General features: G+C 46.4%; 1 protein-coding gene across 1 annotated transcript; it reads left to right on the forward strand.

The window, feature by feature from the left end:
* Positions 1-1,454: 1,454 nt before the first annotated feature.
* On the forward strand, positions 1,455-18,735 carry LOC147571631 (leucine carboxyl methyltransferase 1-like; the record flags this gene model as incomplete). Its single annotated transcript, XM_086696169.1, has 6 exons — positions 1,455-1,546; positions 3,968-4,089; positions 9,034-9,110; positions 11,138-11,199; positions 15,026-15,128; positions 18,615-18,735. Coding segments are annotated over exons 2-6 (390 nt in total), but the record flags the coding sequence as incomplete, so codon positions are not given.
* Positions 18,736-19,228: the final 493 nt, after the last annotated feature.

Below are 19,228 nucleotides of genomic sequence, written 5' to 3' on the forward strand. Positions count from 1 at the left end.
TTTGGAGAACAGACTTTTCATTGCATTTTACCCCAAACACCCACCTCAACAAAAGCTTCACAAAACCGTCTTAACTCTTACAGTGTGGAATGCATACTGATATTTTCTATTTCACTCTATTCGACTGCATTTTCACAGATGGAGACTTGCAGACTACTACACTGATTTTATTATACGGGTGGGCCATAATTCATCGTTTGAAAAGCACCGTTTTAGACAGCTGAGCCTGTTCACCCTTGGAAAACTTGGACAGTCTGGGCCCGTAGCAAATCGTGTCCCTTAATGAGTGCTTTGTGCATTTCCGTGCTGACTTGCTGCCTCGAGAAACCAAAAGTATGTGCTTCCTTATGTGTGTGTGTGTGTGTGTATGCAGATGTGTGAACGTGGACACGAGAGAGACTGGGGGGGATAGGTTTGTACAGGATTAGCACCGACCACAGTCAAGGCAGCGGTAAGCCTTGTCAGTGGACGTAAAGAGAAGATATCATATCTGCCTCTGGGAGCTCAGACTCTAGCTGGGTAACAGTCACTCACCCCTTCCCCTCTCCGCTTGTTCATCAAGAAACAGGGAAATGAGCTCATACACTCAGGATATCACTTAGGATGCTTCAGGGTGTAGCAGGTAACAGAAGCCTGACTCCGTTTGGTTTAAGCGATAAAGACATTTGGAAACTCTCAAAATGTCTGTGGAGAGGTAGAGCGGGGTGCAGGCCCACAGTGGCTCGGCCTTAAGGATCCAGGTTTCTTCCATTACATGTCCTTGTCCTAAGGCTGGTTCCACTCATGGTTGCCAGGAGACCTTAAGTGGTCATTGGGGTTTCAGATCCCTGGCTTAGAACACTAGAGCTTTGATTCCCTGTCGTGTGGCCTGGGGAGAGGTTAGGTTACTGTAGCATTTTCCAGGCTGTAGTGCATGCCAGAGAGGGTAAGCTACAACGGCATTTTCTAGGTTGTAGCTGTTCTGTTTATTTGTTCCTGGTTTTTCCTTTTACTCCTTAAGGGACGTGAAATGACAGAAATGACAGAGCCGGGGGAAATACTTAGGGAGTCATTGGCGAGTTTGACAAAACAATTCTAGATCTCCTTTCCTGTGGACCCAGAACTTCTGGTTGAGTAGGGTTGTCTGAATAGTTCTGGCCAGTGAGTTTGCCGAGTGAATAAATGCTTGCACGTCTTCTGGGTGAGGGATGAGGTGAGGTTATATGCTCTCCAGTGTCCTGGGAAAGGAATTAGCAGTCAGAATAAAGAGAGGTGACACATGGCCGCCGTGGGAAGGGTGAGAGGAGTGTAAGTGAGCACCTCGGCGGATGGCTGAGTCTGTTTACATTTGTAACGGAGTGCTAAATGGGAGCGTGTTGGCCTTGTGAAGTAGATGGTTTTCTTCCTTGACCTGGTTCCCGAGAACCTGAATCTACTGACGTCTACTCACCTGCCTCCCTTTTTATCCCTTCCAGGTTTGCAGTAAGCATTGGCTACTGGCATGACCCTTACATCCAGCATTTTGTAAGACTGTCTAAGGAGAGGAAGGCCCCCGAAATTAACAGAGGCAAGTGACCCCCTCCCTTCTCACTATTCCCTCATCAGCTGAGAGGCCTGGGGTTTTAGGGATTCACTCTTTTTTTTTTTTTTTAAACAATACAAATTTATTATCTTACAGTTCTGAAGGTCAGAAGTCAAACATGGGTCTTACTAGGCTAACATCAAAGTGTCATCAGGGCCGTTTCTTTTGGAGACCATAGGGGAGAGTCTATTTCCTTTTCTTGTCTACCTTCTAGAAACCACCTACATTCCATGGAAGATGGCCCCTTCTCCATTTCAAAGCCAGCAGTATAACATAGGGATTCATTCTTAACATGAGAGTTCCAGTGTTCCTTCTCTCCAGTAGTACATGAAAGTGCTTATTTCCCCACATCCTCACCAACACAGTGTATTATGAAACTCTTCATCTTTGTGAATCTGAGACATGAAAAGTGGTATCTTACAGTAATTTTATTTTAGATTCCTCTTATTTTTGGGTGAAGTTGAAGATCATTAGGATTATTTTTTTAAGATCTTTTTTAAATGTTTATTTTGAGAGCAGGCTAGCGAACGAGAGTTCACTTGCTTGCAAGCAGGGAGGGGCAGAGAGAGAGAGAGAGAGAGAATGAGAGCGAGAATCCCAAGCAGGCTCCATGCTGTCAGCACAGAGCCCGATGTGGGGCTCAAACCCTTGAACCGTGAGATCATGACCTGAGCTGAAATCAGGAGTCGGACACTTGCTTAGCCCACTGAGCCACCCAGGTGCCCCAAGATCATTTTTATATGTTGAAGAGCCATTTATATGTCTTTTACTGTGAACTGTCTGTTCATGGAAGGAATGACTTTTTTTGGCCTTGTTAAAGTGATAGTAACACTGTTAGGCTGTACAAGTCATTTCTATCAAGGCAGTGAAAGGAATTGAGACAGGAGGGTGACTTAGTCTCAGCCAGATTGAGAAATTGGCCAAACGACCATAGTTCTTGTGGGTGCAGGGCATCTTGGCCCTAAAGACGGATCCTATGGGTAGTTTCAATGAGAAATGCGAAGAAATTTTAAAGTGGTGCTTCCTGAGAATAAGGACATGGTACTTACTTTGAGCTGAGGGTGAAACCAGGCATCAGTAAGATTGGACGAGGCCTGGCTAAGAGGCCTTAAGCCTCCCTCCCGCACTCTTGAGGACGCTTTCCTAACAGACGCTGCAGAGGCAGGGCCCCACCATGGCGCCCTGGGTGCTGGGGGCCCTGGGCAGCAGGTCAGCCCTCCGGCCTTCCTTCTTCCTCTCCCTGGGTTGGCATCGCTAGACTAGGGCCCCATAGTAGGAGAGTGCTTCCCAAACAGCGTGTGGGGAGCATTTTTAAAATTTTTCCAATGTCCAGTCCGTTGTGGGTGATAACTCTGTAACCCACGGTAAAAAGGATCGACTAGAAAAGTGAAATGGAAGAGACATGTAACGTTTACTTATTTTTGAGACAGAGAGAGAGACAGAGCGTGAACAAGGGAGGGTCAGAGAGAGAGGGCGACACAGAATCTGAAACAGACTTCAGGCTCTGAGCTGTCAGCACAGAGCCCGACGTGGGGCTCGAACTCACGGACCGTGAGATCATGACCTGAGTCGAAGTCGGACGCTTTACCGACTGAGCCGCCCAGGCGCCCCAAAAGAGACATGTAAAACGGCAAGCTCAAATTATTTACTAGTAGAACCCATAGACATGAAATCCCTATGTCAAATTGCAGTAAGTGTCTAAATGCCACTCAAATTTTGTTCTTAAAATAGTAATACTGTAAGCAGAAGTGTTTAGAACACAGATCAATATTATCTTCCTTTGACCCTCTTTTATTTCTTGTCTCCTCTGGTCCAGCTTCCCACGCCAGAGCTTAACAAGTCAGTTTATTAGGCACCATTTGCCTGTGCACCGCTCCCCGCCCAACCCCGCCTGTGATGTTTTACAAACATCGAGGCTCTAACCCACACAGGATGGAGATGAAGGGAGCACGATAAGAAATATGGCTGTCTTTGCTTTGACATTTATCTGCCCCATTTCCTGACCCCAGAATACTTTCCAGACGGTCTCCCAATTTTGAGTTTCAGCAGAATTCAGAGTAGCTTTCACTGAGCCAGGAAAAAACACATTTCTAAGAGATCCCATGTTTTGATGTAAAATATTTTTCTTTCATATGTAGAATTAGGGGACGTTGCGTTTTCCTTAAGGTAGTTGATCCAACCATTGGATAGATTGTGCTTCTTTTGGTTCAAATGGCTTTAAAAAAAAAAAAAGAAGAAGAAGAGAATGTTAAAGTCGTTACTTCTCCCATAAGGTCTATGGATAACCTAAACCGCTACCCCTGAAGAAGGGCAGAAGTGTTGCGTTTTGTTCTCCTGGTGTGGTGAACTTGGCAAGGCTTATTTCCATCATCACTGAGTCATGGCTTGTCTCTGTCTCTCTCTCAGGATATTTTGCTCGCGTCCATGGCGTCAGTCAGCTTATAAAGGCATTTCTACGGAAGACAGAATGTCACTGTCAGATTCTAAATCTTGGGGCTGGGATGGATACCATCTTCTGGAGACTAAAGGTAAATTAAAAAATACCGCCCCCTTGTTTCCCGAATTGTTTAATTTTCTGAAGGTTCCCACCGGGTTCAAAAATGTCAGGGGCGCCTTGGTGACTCTGTCGGTTGAGCACCCGACCCTTGACTGCGGTTCAGGTCGTGATCTCTCAGTTTGTGGGTTCAGGCCCCGCATTGGGCTCTGTGCTGACGGCACAGAGGCTGCTTGGGATTCTGTCACTCTCTCACTCTCCCTCCCTCTCTGCCCTTCCCCCATCTCTCTCTCAAAATAAGTCAATAAACATGTTTTTAAATGCTAGAAATATATTCAAAAGGAATGCGGTGACTGCCTGTCTCGCGTCCCTGTCCCCATCTGCTTGCACCTGCTGTGCCACCACTGTCAGCCACGTACGTGATGTCACCAGGGCCCTACATATGTGCCTTGCTTCTTAGCTCCTGCTGTTACAAACAGGGCTTTTGATCAAAATCCTTGTATACATTCTCTGCGTGTGTGCAAGAGCCCTGCCAGTGGAGTAGCTGAGACCAGGGGCCCATGCATTTGCCGTTTTGACGACAACGAAAGACTTTACTGTCGTCGTGACGGTGTCTTCAGTATGGCTTGGAGATTTGCAAGGCTGGGTGATGGTAGCATGACACAAAGCCCTTTTAAGTTTATTTATTCATTTGGGGAGAGAGAGAGAGAATCCTAAGTGGGGCTTGGATGCGGGGCCTATCCCACGGAGCACGAGACCGTGACCCAAGCCGAAATCAAGAGTCAGAGCCCAACTGCCTGAGCCATCCAGGTGCCCCTCCATTCTCTGATTTGGTCCCTCACCTCCTTCGTTAGGGTTCAAGAGCAGGTTTAATTACACTCCCTCACAGAAGAGGAAATGGGTCCAGTTAGTGGCAGAATCAGGACCACAGGCCTGGTCTTTGATTCCGGGCTGGAATTGTAGCACCAAACCTTTTCTCTACAACGATCTCACTGATTGCGTTTTCTTTTTTGTAGGTTTGTACAGATCTCTCTCGGTTCTCCTGTCAGGTCGGTCATGTGGCAGTCATGGGTACGTGCATTTCCCCAGATTCTTGCAGAAGTACACCAAGATAAACTAGAGTGTGTGGGCCTAATGCGACCTGAGTGTGTATTTTGTCCCTCATCAGCTCACCCGATGAGGTCTTTGGTCATCGGTGCCCCCAGCCTCTCTCTCACTGAGGCGAGAAATCAGTGGCCTCAGCACAGCCTTAGTATTAACCGGTTGCCTCTGCATTCTTCATTCAGGATAAGATACCTAACGTTTCTGAAGGGCGTGCACATCCATGACCTCGGGAATGAACATGAGAGCTCTGCAGGTGGGGGGGGGGGGTTTACCCAGATGGGGCAAGGCGGGCTCCGAGAGCTTGTGCCGTCCCCAGGTGGGACAGCCAGTGGCACTGGAGCATGGAACAAACAACGGACTGCAGTTCGTCCACGTCCAGATTCCCTCCTTGTTCTCTCCAGAGAGCCCTGCGGCTGCTCGGGGGGTGGGGGGGGGGCTCTTTGCTATAGGTCGGCGGTGCCTCTGGGCCTCAGCGACCACGGTGTGGTGGAAGGAACTGGAAGAGAATGCAGTGGCAGAATGTGTGCGGTGTGAACAGAAGCCACGGGAGAAACTCCTCCTTTGGGCTTGACACCCTTTTCGACGTGGTCCCGTGGTTTGGTTTCTCCCCCCGCCGTGTAGGTGGGTTAATCATTACTAAATCTGAGATTTTTATTTCTGAGCAAGGTACGCTGAAGCTCATGTGCCCCTTCCAAGAAAAAGGTTATCTGTGAGGAGCGAGGAAGGAGAATAGTGCAGGGTCTGAAAAATTTGGTGGAGTTTTTTCGTTTTGTTTGATAATGACATTAGTTATAAGGGTTTTAAAAAAACCTGAGTTTCTTTTTAGAAAAATGATGCTTGTTTGCTCTTTGGAGCAGGAGCTGAACGGGCCAAACTTAGGCTGCCACCTGTGTTGGTAAATAAAGTTTTACTGCCAACTCCCAGTTCCTTCCATCTTCCCTATGGCTGCTTTAGCCCTACGGCAGCAGAGTGGAGAAGTCACAGCAGAGACCGTCTGGCCTGCAAAGGCTAGAGTACTGGCTGTTTACAGCACGTTCGCTGATCCCTGTTTTTGAGCTCTATGTGCTTCTGTAAAAGAGGAGGGGAAATCTCGTCGGCTAGTCTTGTCGTCTCGTGCACCTTCCACCTGGGAGGGTCCCCTGGCTGCACCAGCAGAGGCTTGGCTGTGGGTCACAGGCTTTGTGCTGCCGCTGGTGTGTGAGCTCGTTCTGTATGACGTCAGGCCCCAAGACCAGTCGAAGGGACAGTTGAAGGCTCTCACCTTCAAGCAGCGAGTGAGAGTAGGGTGCAGGAAAGCCAGTACAACCCCAGACAAAGAATAAAGGGTGAGTGAAATCCTTTAAGGGACCTCAGCTTCTTGGTGTCTCTTGAATCCTATTTCCACACGGCCAGAGGATCAAGGACGCAGGGGGTCAGTCTCAATATGGCAGCCTGTGCAGCGGTCGGCCACGTTGGATCTCCTTTGAGCCTACGGGATACTCTTCCTCACGGTTGTCCCCGGCTGCCCTCCGGTAGCTATCCACGGTCCTGGTTGCCTTCCATGCCTCCTGTGACGTGCAAGCTACTGGCGAGTGGAGTGTCGGAAGGGCTTAGGGAATCCCAGAATAAAAAGTTGAAGCGTCATGTCCCACAGCCATTTGTTGCCCCTTTCCCAAAGGCAAGAAAGAAGATGTCTGTTCCTTAAAAGCTCCAGGTGTGCCTTTTGGAAGCTCTCCCTCCATGGTGACCCCTTAATCGGCATTCTTAAGAGGGCAAGTAGCTGATGAGTGGGAAAGCTCTTTAGAAAGTCAGAAGTCCTAGACGAGCTATAGGATTATATGCTGTCCTGCATTTGCTTTTGTTCTCCGGGTCTTCTAGAATTTTAGCGTGTCCTTAACCTCATATCATGTGAGCGAAATCCTTAGAGGTTGTTCTGGAATTTCCTAGCAAAAGTCATCTTCTGGTATGCTCTAAACGTTTCCTCCGAATATCTTCGGACAGCTTTTTACCCGGCCCTGCCCTACACACGGGCAGGGGAGCGCGGCAGCACCGAGAGAGAACGGTTGAGATCGGTGAGCGTGTCTCTTCTGATGGGTCAGGAGACGGTCTTTGTCTCTGTCTTCCTGTCTCCCCCTTCCTCCCTCCCCTTTTGTCCCCCAGACCAGATCCCCTGAGATTTTCCAAGGGCGAGGGGTAGCTGGCTCTCACAGTTCTGACACTTGCCCTCAGGGTCACCTCCTACTGGAAAATGCTTGCTTGTGATTGCTGCCCCCCCGCTCCCCCCTGCCTGTCATGCTGTCTTGGGGGGCCGGCTCCCTCTCTGTCCCTGCTGTCCATCGCTCGTTACTGTGCACGTAAATGGTGTTCTGCGCAGTTGCTCAAGTCAGAAAGAGGGGTGTCATCCTCACCCCAGCTCTTCCTTAATCCCGGCCCACACCTGTGAGGCCCACCACCGGGTTCTGGGCACCAACCGTTGTCTTTTTCTTGGTCTTTCTTTCCACTTTAAGTAAGCGGCTCTGTACTTGTGGAATGTAAGTACAGGTGGATACGGAGGCGTTAGAAGAGCGCTTTGGGGGGGCGCCGGGCAGGTCACCAGGTTGTGGAGCGCCTTGTTTCTTTCCCCAAGCCTCAGGGGCATCGGGAGCTGCTGCAGGCAACACGCAGGGTGTCGCTGAGGGTCCAGACAGCGGTGTCCTTACAGTGTGTGCAGTTGGCGAGCTGAGGAGGAGAGAATGCGTTCATGAATACGCATCGGGGCTGAGGGACCGGTTGGACATGACAGAGAATGTGCTAGGATGGCCAGGGGGCCAAGGGGAGAGCAGGCCGTGGATGTAGAAGGGGGAGCAGGGTCGTGTGTGTGTGTGTGTGTGCGTGTGCGTGCGTGTGCGTCTGGCACGCTTTTTTACTGCAGCCCTCAGTAAAGATAAATGTACACCCCAGGCCAAGACCTAATTCTAAGTACCCATGTCAATAAGGTTTTTAAGTTTATTTATTTAACTTGAGAGAGAGAACCGGTGGGGGAAGGGCAGAGAGAGAAGGGGACAGAAGATCCAAAGCGGGCCCTGGCCCCTACGTGGGGCTCAGACTCTCGAGCCGTGAGATCATGACCTGAGCCAATGTCAGACACTTAACCGACGGAGCCACCTCGGCGCCCTGTCCCCGTGACAGTCAATGATAAAGGCACACACGTGGCACTTACTAAGGCAGGTCCTGTTCTGAGTGTCCCTTGTGTGTACTTATTTCCTCATTACTCCTCACAACCCCGTGAGGTGCTGTCCCTGTCTCTGCTTCGCAGAGGAGGGAAACTTGGCCCAGGGAGTGGAGTGACTTTGGGGCCTCGCAGCAGACAGGCGGTGGAGCTGGGATTCGAACCCCCGTCCCCTGCTCCAGAGCACCTGCCCTTTACCACCCGCTGTATCCTCCCCTCACAGAAAAAAGTAAACGTGTCACAAAACAGTACTCACCCCCACTGTGTGCGATGCTTCGGCATTTTTGCTGTTTTATTCCATTTTATCCCTCAAATGCTGGTCAGCATTGGTGTCCTGACCCTCTCTGAGTCCTCTCGATCTGCTTTTTGGAAAATTCTGTCAGGTCCTACTCCCCCAGCGCCTCCACATACCCCCACCTCCATCCCAGGCACTGGTCCCCCAGTTCAGGCTCCCCGTGACTTCTTCCCTGGACAGCTGTGAACCCCTGACTCCTGTCTTCCATCCATTCCCCACGCGGAGACCACAGTAATCTGGAAAATACATCTCTGCCCATATCGTTCCTGGATGTCAAACCCTTAAGTGCCCTGATGCTCTTCGGGGCCTAGTACTCGCTCGGTACATGAAGGTGGTCAGTAAATGTAGGAGTGAATACATAATTCTAAAGCTTACTGCGTGTTTTTCCTCAGGATGAAGATCTTCTCCCAAGTAAATATTTTGAAGTGGACTTTCCCATGATAGTCACGAGAAAGCTGCACAGCATCAAGTGAGTATGGCTTTGACCAGATGAGAGAGCCCGGTAGGATTCAGGGGCAGCGTTCAGGAGGTGGCCCGTCTGAACGCCAGAGACCTCATTTTAGGGGACTCTTCCCTTTTACCCCCTTCCCACCTTCTTTCTGGCCCCAAGATCCCCATTCCAAACTGTCTTCAAAATGAAATGTCCCCTCCCTTGCAACTCTTCTGTCCGTTAACGTAATTTCTCTGAACACTTAATAGAAATGACCTATAGTGGTATAATTTTAATCTGAAATTAAAAAAAAAATGTTTTAATGTTTTATTTATTTTTGAGAGAGAGAGAGGGAGACAGAGTATGAGTGGGGGAGAGGCAGAGAGAGAGACAGAATCCAAAGCAGGGCCCAGGCTCTGAGCTGTCAGCACAGAGTCCCACGTGGGGCTCGAACTCATGAATCGTGAGATCATGACCTGAGCCAAAGGTGGACACTTAACCGACTGAGCCAACCAGGCGCTCCAATAATCTGAATTTTTATGTGTGCTCCGGCTACTTCTGTATCTCCAGAGCATAGAAAGGGGCCTGTCTCACAGCAGATGTGTAGTAAATAGCGTTTGAATGAATAATGGGAGGCCAACTTGGCCATTTACTATATATGAGATAGTATGGGGGCCACCCTGAGTCCATGTTTTAAGAATTCTGCAGTTATAGATGACGAGTTTGTGAATCTTTGCTGAGAGCTTTTGGAGCACCATGTGAAATGCTTCACTCAGATGATCTCATTCAGCCCTCAGAGCCGACTCAGGAATGACATGCTTTTATTAGCAGTTGAGGAAACCAAAGCTCAAAGAAGTTAAGCTAATTTCCATAAGGTTACCTGTTGACAAAGGGGTAAAGCTGAAATTTAAACCCTGACCTCAAGCCCAAGGTCAGATTTTCTCAGTGGTTTTTAACGTATACTTCTTCCCCTTCTTTTTAACTTAGTCATTTAAACAAAATCTTAAGTCTTACATTTAAAAAAATTTTTAGTAAACATTAAAACTTTCACCTTGTCCTTTAAAGAGGTGTAATTCCCACAAGCTAGAAATAGTTTTCAAGTTTTTTTTTTTTTCTAACTTACCCTATGGAAACAAGTTTTCCCCTTTTCCAAATACAAGATTATATTACACGGAATGTGCATTTTATCTAAAAAAATTTTTTTTTAATATTTATTTATTTTTGAGAGAGGGAGACAGAGTGCAAGCTGGGGAGGGGCACAGAGACAGGGAGACACAGAATCCGAAGCAAGCTCCAGGCTCTGAGCTGTCAGCACAGAGCTCAACGCAGGGCTCAACCTCACGAGCTGTGTGCGAGATCATGACCTGAGCCGAACGGAGTTGGATGCTCAACCGACTGACCACCCGGGCGCCCCACGTAGTGTGCATTTGAGATGCGCTATGGCATCTGACGCTGTGCAGCCACAGAATACGACCTAGCTTGTTAGGACACCGAGTCAAATAAGAGCAGGTGGGCTCTCACTTAAGCCTAGAGGAGGTTTCTGGGGTGAAAGATGTGTGTATGGTGGTTGCGATACGGAAATCGGCTCTCTGCTGTCTAATTTTTTGCACATTCTGGAGGAGAGCAGAGTCATCACAGAAATGTTACTGAACGTCAGGTCTGAGTAGGAATCGGTTTGTTTAGTTGTCTGTGGTTAATAATGGTTAAAAGTTTTAATTGAGTGAGCAGAAGCAGGAAACGAGAGATGGCTTGGAAAACACTGGAACGTTTGGAAACATATCGCTAGCCTATCTTTGGCGATTTCTCCGTCTTGAGTGTTTCGTGATCAGTTTGTGACTTGACGTCAGGTTCAGAGTGTAACGCTTACTGACCTACTCTGACAGCTGATCCACTGAATTTTTCATGTGTGTGCCTAGGGTCAGACGTGATTAAGCAGCAGGCCCTCTGGAGTCGCCCTTGCTTTGAGCAGTAGCGGTACCTATTGGCCATTTCGGTAGTGGGTGTTTGCGTTTTTTCACTAACTAAGCTACTTGACTCATTTCTCTCTCTTTCCCATCTTCCCATAGACACAAGCCTTTCTTATTACAACCCATTATAGAATTACATTCAGAGGACACACTGCAAATTGGCAAGTACCCTTAACCTAAGTAATACAGTATGGGCTACCTCTCTGCTTTTCTTCCCCTTTCTTTTTAAAGATGGTGTGTGTGTGTGTGTGTGTGTGTGTGTGTGTGTGTATGTGTGTGAGCCTGCGCGTCTGAGTCTGCGCGTGTGTGCACATGAGGTCACAGGGTGTATACTTCTGCATCACATTTACTGTGAAGGAACTTGAAACAATTTTTTGTATGGCCCCTCTTAGGTGTCCATAGGTCCCAATCTTAAATCTTTTGAAAAACATTTCAGTGAGTTGCAAACATTTCAAATATAGGAGCTTCTTCCCGAAAATCTTTTCCTTGGAAAAATCCAGTCCGGCAGCCTCAGACCCTGACTCCTACATGGCTGCTTCGCTGAGAGGGAATGCACATCCCCACCGCTGTTGTCTCGTACCTGACCCGCTTCACCTGTTACGTTAGGCCCTTGGCCCCGGGGCTCAGTTTTTCCCCGTAAGTTTTCAGTATGAGTGTTTCCAACAACTCTTTCCTCCCTTCTAAGCCTTTGAAACTAAGATCACAAACACTCTTCCAGAATGTCCCATTGTGTTCAGTGTGTGTCTGACAGAGAAGTTCAAGGGGCTTATTAATAATTCAGGCCAGAAAACATGCTCAGAGAGGATGGCCTTAGATGGTGGGCACAGAGAACACAGGAAACGTCAGGCAACTAGACAGGCCTCTACACCAGCACAGTGCCCTCGTCACGCTCCTAGTGAACAGACTCCCACAGAAACTAATATCTCCTCCATCCTTTGTTTCCGTCGTACAAATTTTTAAGTAGAACCTCCTCAGGCTTTGCCATTGGCTGGCACATCTGCTTTCTCTACATTGTAGCCGTCACACTTTTCTGTGTATTTGGTTAATATTTGCGTCAGGGGGCGCCTGGGTGGCGCAGTCGGTTAAGCGTCCGACTTCAGCCAGGTCACGATCTCGCGGTCCGTGAGTTCGAGCCCCGCGTCAGGCTCTGGGCTGATGGCTCAGAGCCTGGAGCCTGTTTCCGATTCTGTGTCTCCCTCTCTCTCTGCCCCTCCCCCGTTCATGCTCTGTCTCTCTCTGTCCCAAAAATAAATAAAACGTTGAAAAAAAAATTTTAAAAAAATATTTGCGTCAGAAGGATTAGCTGTAATGAAAGGGTTAGCCCTTTGCGTTGCCTTCGACCCATCAGTGTAGAAACAGCTCAAGTAGAAAGTAAAGACCCTGCGTAATCTCTCCCCCCACCACGATAACCACCGTGCAGGGTGTTTTCTCCTGTGGATGGACAGTGTACCTAGAGGCAGGTAAATATCACGCGTAAGAAAATACACATGGAAATAGAATCCCGTGCCCGGCCCGCAAAAGGTTCAGTAAATTTTTGTTGAAGGAATGTATGCCTATATTGAATAAATAAATATATATGATGTAGATCAACATGCATTTGTTGAAAGAGGGAATCTATACTTCTATAAATAAATAAATACAGTTTTATGTATAATTTTAGTAAAGCGAATCATTTACACGTACTGTTTTGAAACTTGTTCTTCGTGCATCCTAGTGAAGCACGGCTGTCTTCATGTTGCCATATTAGATCTACCTCGTTATTTCTGGTGACTTCGTAGTACTCCTCTGCATGGAAATTCCATTTTACTTAACGTCTTCGCTCCTGATGGTCCTTTAGATTGCCGCCTTCTTTATGGTTTCCTGTGAAACAGTTTTGTAGAAGGCCTAGTTATAGGTGCATATTTGCAGGAATTGCCAGTTCAAAAAATTGTACCTTATGAATTCTAATAGCTACTGCCAAGCCGTGCTTCAAGACCCTTTCGACTAATTTGTATTTTCACTAGAGTAGATGAGGGTTCTCTTTCCCTACACCCTCGCTAACACTGGCTACTACCATTTTTAAAAATTCCTGCCAGTCTGCCAAATCTATGAATTAAAAAATTTTTTGTAACTTTTTTTGTTTGTTTTAAATTTTTATAACTTTGAACGTGCTAGTGGAACGGAGTACCCTTCCTTCTGTTGGCCTGTGGGATTTCTTTGTAAATTTCCTTTGCTCATATATTTTCCAGTTGCATTGTTTCATTTTCTTTTCAATTTATAGGAATCCTTTACAACATAAAGCAATGTTCTTTGATATAAATCCCTCATCAACTGTTGATTGGCAGATTTCTTTCCTAGCCTTTCACTTGGTTTTTAACTCTGGGTTTGTGTCTTGTGTAGGCAAATTTTCTAGTCCTGTCCTTGATAGTTTTTGATCTTGCCATCATACTGGGAGAGGGACAGTTGAAATATAAATTAATGAAAATACAAATGTGAGTGAAAATTTGAGAAAAGTGATAGGCGATGATAACAGACACACTTTCACTGAAAAATTGCCCTATTTCATTAAACCTTTGAGGCTGTGATTGCAAGAATCACACTATTTATTTTCTATCAGGAAAGAAAAGGTGCTGCTAAGTTAAACCGAAACGTTATTGACTGATGCATCCTCATTTCAGAAATGTGAAACTGAGAAAAAATACGCATCTTGAAATTGATCATTTCTTAAAGCTGAAATATGCATGAGGTGAAACTTAAAAGTATCTAAATGGGCACACAATGAAAAGTAAGTCCGAATGAGTAAATCAAGGGGGACGTCTGGGTGGCTCAGTCAGTCAAATGGCCAAGTCTTGATTTGGGCTCAGGTCAGGATCTCACAGTTCATGAGTTTGAGCCCTGCACTGGACTCTGTGTTATTAGCACAGAGCCTGCTTGGGATTCTTTCTCTCCCTCTTTCTCCACCCTTACCCCACTCTCCCCCCACCCCCACCCCCCGCCATCTCTCAAAATAAATAAGTAAATGAACCTCCATGTACCCATCACGGAACTTTTAACTGTGGCCAATTTCATCCGTTCCAGTGGTTCTAAAAGTGTAGTCCTGGACTAGTGACATCACCACTGCGGAGCATTTGTTGGAAATACAGATGTCTAGCTTTTGAAAGAATTTGACAAAATGTCTACTTCTGGAAGATCTGCTACATCAGAAACCTGGGGGGTAGAAGCCATCAGTCTGTTTTAACAAGCCCGCCAGGTGATTCTGATGACTGCCAAAGCTCGAGAACCACTATAGAAACCAATGCTGTCTGACCTCTGTGGGAGCATTTTCAAGCAAATGTCATCATTGTAGTTGTAAATACTTTAGAAGCTATTTTCTTTTAAACACAGTATCTCACAAATTGGCACGACATTTAGAGAGTGGCCAGCCGATCGGTACCAATACTTAAATAGGTTACCCTTTGACCTCCTAATTCTACTCCTAGAGACCTACTTAACTGGACAGGTGCTTCATGAGGTCTATACAAAGATGCTCATCGCAGTGCCTCAGATGGAGAAAATTTGGAGATACCACAGGCCTAATCGTGAGGGCTTGGCTGAGTAAGTCGTTTTATCCACTGATGGAATGCTAGGAAATCATTACAGACGATGATGTCATTGATATTACTGTTAAGTAGGAAAAGCAGTTTTCAAAAGAAGAATTGGCCCTGTTTTCTTTTTCCTGTGTGATGTGTGTGTACGTATTTGTGTGACAGAAAATGTGCTTATGTTGTGTGTATGGGGTTATGTTGTATGTATAGAAGAAAGACTGGAATGTTCTATACCAAAACATTAATAGTTGGAAGATGTGATTTTCGTTCATTCCACCCTCCTCCTTCCTGATTTTTTTTTTTTCCTTTTTGCAGTGGGACATGTATTTGTGTAATGGAGAAAAAATAATTTAATTTTGAAAAGAAATCCATTGAAATGATCATCTCTGGATGAATTTCTGTTGAAATGATAATCTCTTTCCAGATGGACACCTGTTGGATTCAAAGAGCTATGCCATTATTGGAGCAGATCTCCGAGATTCACCTGAACTCGAAGAGAAGCTAAAGAAATGGAACATGAATCCACAGTGAGATCTTGTTTTAACCTCTTACGCGTTTGTGATTTCATGCGAATACGAAATAAGGTCAGGTGAAAGTGCAGCATGAGACCCGTGTTCCGTTTTTAATTCTGAAATGTTTATCATTTCATGGCTATGAGGGAGGTTTTCTAAGTTTTTGAGAAGCAATGTTTCTCCTGTTTTCACATCAGAATCACGTGTATTGCTTTTATGACATACTGATGCCTAATACCATAAAGTTTGAGAGAAGATAATTCTATGTATAGAAACCTACAACTGCAGGGCGCCTGGGTGGCTCAGTTGGTTAAGCGTCCAACTCTTGATTTCCGCTCAGGTCATGATCTCACGGTTGGGGAGATCGAGCCCCATGTCAGGCTTTGCGCTGACAGCTTGGAGATTATATTAAGTATGCGTGTGAAAGCAGTTGAACGGAAATTGGCGCATAAGCTATAATCTGTAGATTATTACAGTTGCAGTGGTAACCAGCAGCAACCCGCTGCGAACGTAGAAACACACCATTTGGGCAAATGTGCTACATAGCCAGGGAAATAACCACTTACAAATCAGGAGAGCTCTTGGGATGCCTGCGTGGCTCAGTTGGTTAAGCATCCAACTTCTGATTTCGGCTCAGGTCGTGATCTCATGGTTCATGAGATTGAGCCCCACATTGGGCTCTGTGCTGACAGAGCCTGCTTGGGATTCTTCCTCCCTCTCTCTCTGTTCCTCCCCTGCTTGCCCTCTGTCTCTCTCAAAATAAGTAAATACACTTAAAAAAAAATTAATCAGGGGAGCTCCTGATAGGCAAGTTTGCCTCACTTCTGGAGATTTACAAAATGGATAAGGAACAGCGGCTATCACAAGTATTAGAATTACATCCATAGTTCTCTGGGGTTCATTTGTGCTCTGTGTTTTCCTCCGTGGGCTGTTTTCGCTTCACTTAGACTTCTCTTCTGAAAAGTATTAATCCTGTTTTTAATATTGGCGAAGCTACCTCTTAAAACTACACTGTAAACGTGTCTAACTTTTCATTTTCAAATAATTCAAATTTGTAAAAAAAAAGTTGCAAAAGCTGTACAGGAAATTCCCACGTAGCCTTCTCCACCTGGCTTCCCCCCATGTGGTAATACCGTATGTAATAGTCGGTGCCTTTTGCATTAAAAAGGTTTTTGGAGGGGCACGTGGGTAGCTCAGTCGGTTAAGCATCCGACTTCAGCTCAGTTCGTGGTCTCATGGTTCGTGGGTTCGAGCCTTGCATCAGGCTCTGTGCTGACAGCTTGGAGCCTGGAGGCCTGGAGCCTGCTTCAGATCCTGTGTCTCCCTCTCTCTCTGCCCCTCCCCTGCTTGTGCTCTGTCTCTCAAAAATAAATAAACATTAAAAAAATTTTTTTAAATCAATAAAAACGTTTTTGGAACTGTTTTTCTCTAATTACCAACCTATTGAGGTTTTGAAACTTTTTTTTCCACCCACTCACTTTTTCTAATCGTTCCTATTGATATAATCTGGGGTTTTAGACTTAGGTTAAAAAAAATTGCTTACTTTAAACTTCCTTTTAATGTTTTTCTTTCTGATTTTCAACTTCATCTTGGACTTCATTGTCTATCCTCTGGATTTAGTTCTCTCATTCTTTGTACCATGACCCAATTGGGTCCAGAGAGCATTTGTAGATATATACATACATATGTGTGTGTGTATTTGTATACACATACATATATATTTATTTTAGAGAGAGAGAAAGAGAGCATGTGCAAGTCAGGGAGAGGGGTAGAGAAAACGAGAGAGAGAGATAAGATCCCAAGCAGGCTGCATGCTCAACGTGGAGTGCCAACACAGGGCTCAATCCCATAACCCTCGGATCATGACCTGAGCCGAAATCAAGTCAGATGCTCAACTGACTGGGGTACCCAGGCGCACCTGGATATATATTTTTAATTTCATTTAGTGTTTATTTATTTTTGAGAGAGAGTGCGAGCACGAGCCGGGGAGGAGCAGAGAGAAAGGGAGACACGGAATCCGAAGCAGGCTCCAGGCTCTGAGCGGTGAGCAGAGCCCGATGTGGGGCTCGAACCCATGGACTGTGAGATTATGACTTGAGCTGAAGTTGGATGCTTGACCGACTGAGCCACCCAGGCACCCCTGGGTGTATATTTTTAAGTCACTTGAGTTGTACAACATTTCCTTGTCAAAAAAAGGAAAAAAAAAAAAAAAAAAAAGGAAATCCTGATAAACAGTAACAGTGGATAGTCGGGACTGTCAGGTCAAAGCCAGCAGCATTTGTGGGTAGCCTTTCTCTCTAGTGATCATGAGTCCAGGCACTGAGTCTAACTGCATGGGTTACATTCTGACACTAATGTACACGATGTTCTTTTCAGCAAATTTCTTGGGTATTTTCAGTTCAGACAATTTATTTGTTTTGAAATTCCCCACCAATAAAAATAGGCAAAAATAATCTACGTGCTTTGTGAGAAAACTAGCAACCAGCCATGAGGAACAGCAGCGTAAAGGGGCAGAGAAGGAGGAGGATCCAGTAAAGGAGTCAGAAGGAGCAGGAATAAATCAGCAGAGCTCACATAATTTAGGGCTGCCTGTGTTCCCTTCCAACATGTAAAGCTTTTAGAGATTTCTGTAGGAGTTTATTGCTTTTCCTGTTTCGTAATTTGTTCGTTACTTCGGGTCTGGTAACTCAGACCGCATACTAATGTGTCATTTGCTGAAGACTGTTCGTGTTGTTTTTAATTCTTGATGACAAAAGTCTGTGTGAGAAGAATTAGATTCTGTTGAAGGGATAGCAGTATTTCTGCATTTTATCAGTCAGCTTTTGACGTGTACCAAAATCTCTGCAGCCTCAGCGGTCTCGAACAACTCACAATTCAGAGCAGTTCACAAGTTGCTCAGGATTGTGTGAGTTGACCATTTGGACTGGGCTTCGCTGGGTGGTTCTTCCACTGGAGCCAGCTGCAGCTGAGGTCCCCTGGGGTTCCCTCCTATGCGGATGCCTCATTCTCACGCACAGGGCCTCCCCTCCGATAGCAAGCCGGCTTGGGTTCATTGCCACACTGGTTCAGGCTGCTGAGCAAGAGGGCAAGGGCCAACGTGCAAGTGATTTTCAGCTTCCGCTTGCGTCGTGTTTGCTACTGTTGTATTGGCCACAGCAAGTTACAGGCCTAACCCAGATTCCAGGGGAAGGGAACTAGACTACCTGGGAGCAAGGGGTCTGCAGGGCCACCTCGTCACCATGTGCGGGCATGCCGGGGGAGAATTTGGAGCCAGCCAGACAAAACCTTGCTCAGTGCTCACGTTGTTACGGTCTGAAACTTTGGGTCACAACGGGGCTCTCCGCCTCTTAGCGCCCTGATAGTTGACGTGCTATCCGGGGCTTCTCCTCTTCCTGCGGTGTGCACCCCAGGGTTTTCCTGCCCTGCCAGCACTATCCGTGGCTGCCGTTAGAGTCCCGATTTGATGAATACATACTTATGTGCCTTTTTTCTTCTCTGAAGATTGCCAACACTGCTGATAACGGAACGTGTGCTGGTTTACATGACTCCGGAGCAGTCGGCCAACCTTCTCAAGTGGGCAGCTAACAGTTTTGAGACAGCTGTGTTCATAAACCATGAACAGGTAAAAGGAAGCTCCAAGACCTTTGCGTGCTGTATGCGTTCGCGTGGTGGCTAACCCTCTCTGAGCAACCTCAGTATAAATTTCCACTCACTCTTTTCCTTCCGCCTCTGGCCACACACACATCTCCTTTTTAAATCGATTCCAGCAATTCCCAGCGTTCCTGATTTCTTAACTTCCTGCAAACTCGCAGCCAGGGTTTTTGGAACTTCTCTCTTGGCCTTTACAAAAACTTTGTAAAGTTCACATTTTACCGTTGTATTAATTATAGAGTCATAGATCGCGATGGAAGGAATTTTGGCTAACATATGGGTGTCAGGGTAGCGAACCCTGATTCCTTCCGAGGCAGGCAGGTGATGCAGTGGAGGAAGTTGGCCAGGTGTAAGGCAGACAGGAGTGCTGGGGACTCTGGTGAACCACAGTTCACCCCTGCTCAGTGCCACCTCGTTCCCATGTGGACATGGGAGCCCGGAGTTGAGAACCCCCAATTTTTCAG

Source organism: Puma concolor, unplaced genomic scaffold (assembly GCF_028749965.1).
Source record: "Puma concolor isolate L17-30 unplaced genomic scaffold, mPumCon1.1.hap2 unalloc_scaffold_130, whole genome shotgun sequence".
In the NCBI taxonomy this organism is placed as follows: Eukaryota; Metazoa; Chordata; class Mammalia; order Carnivora; family Felidae; genus Puma; species Puma concolor.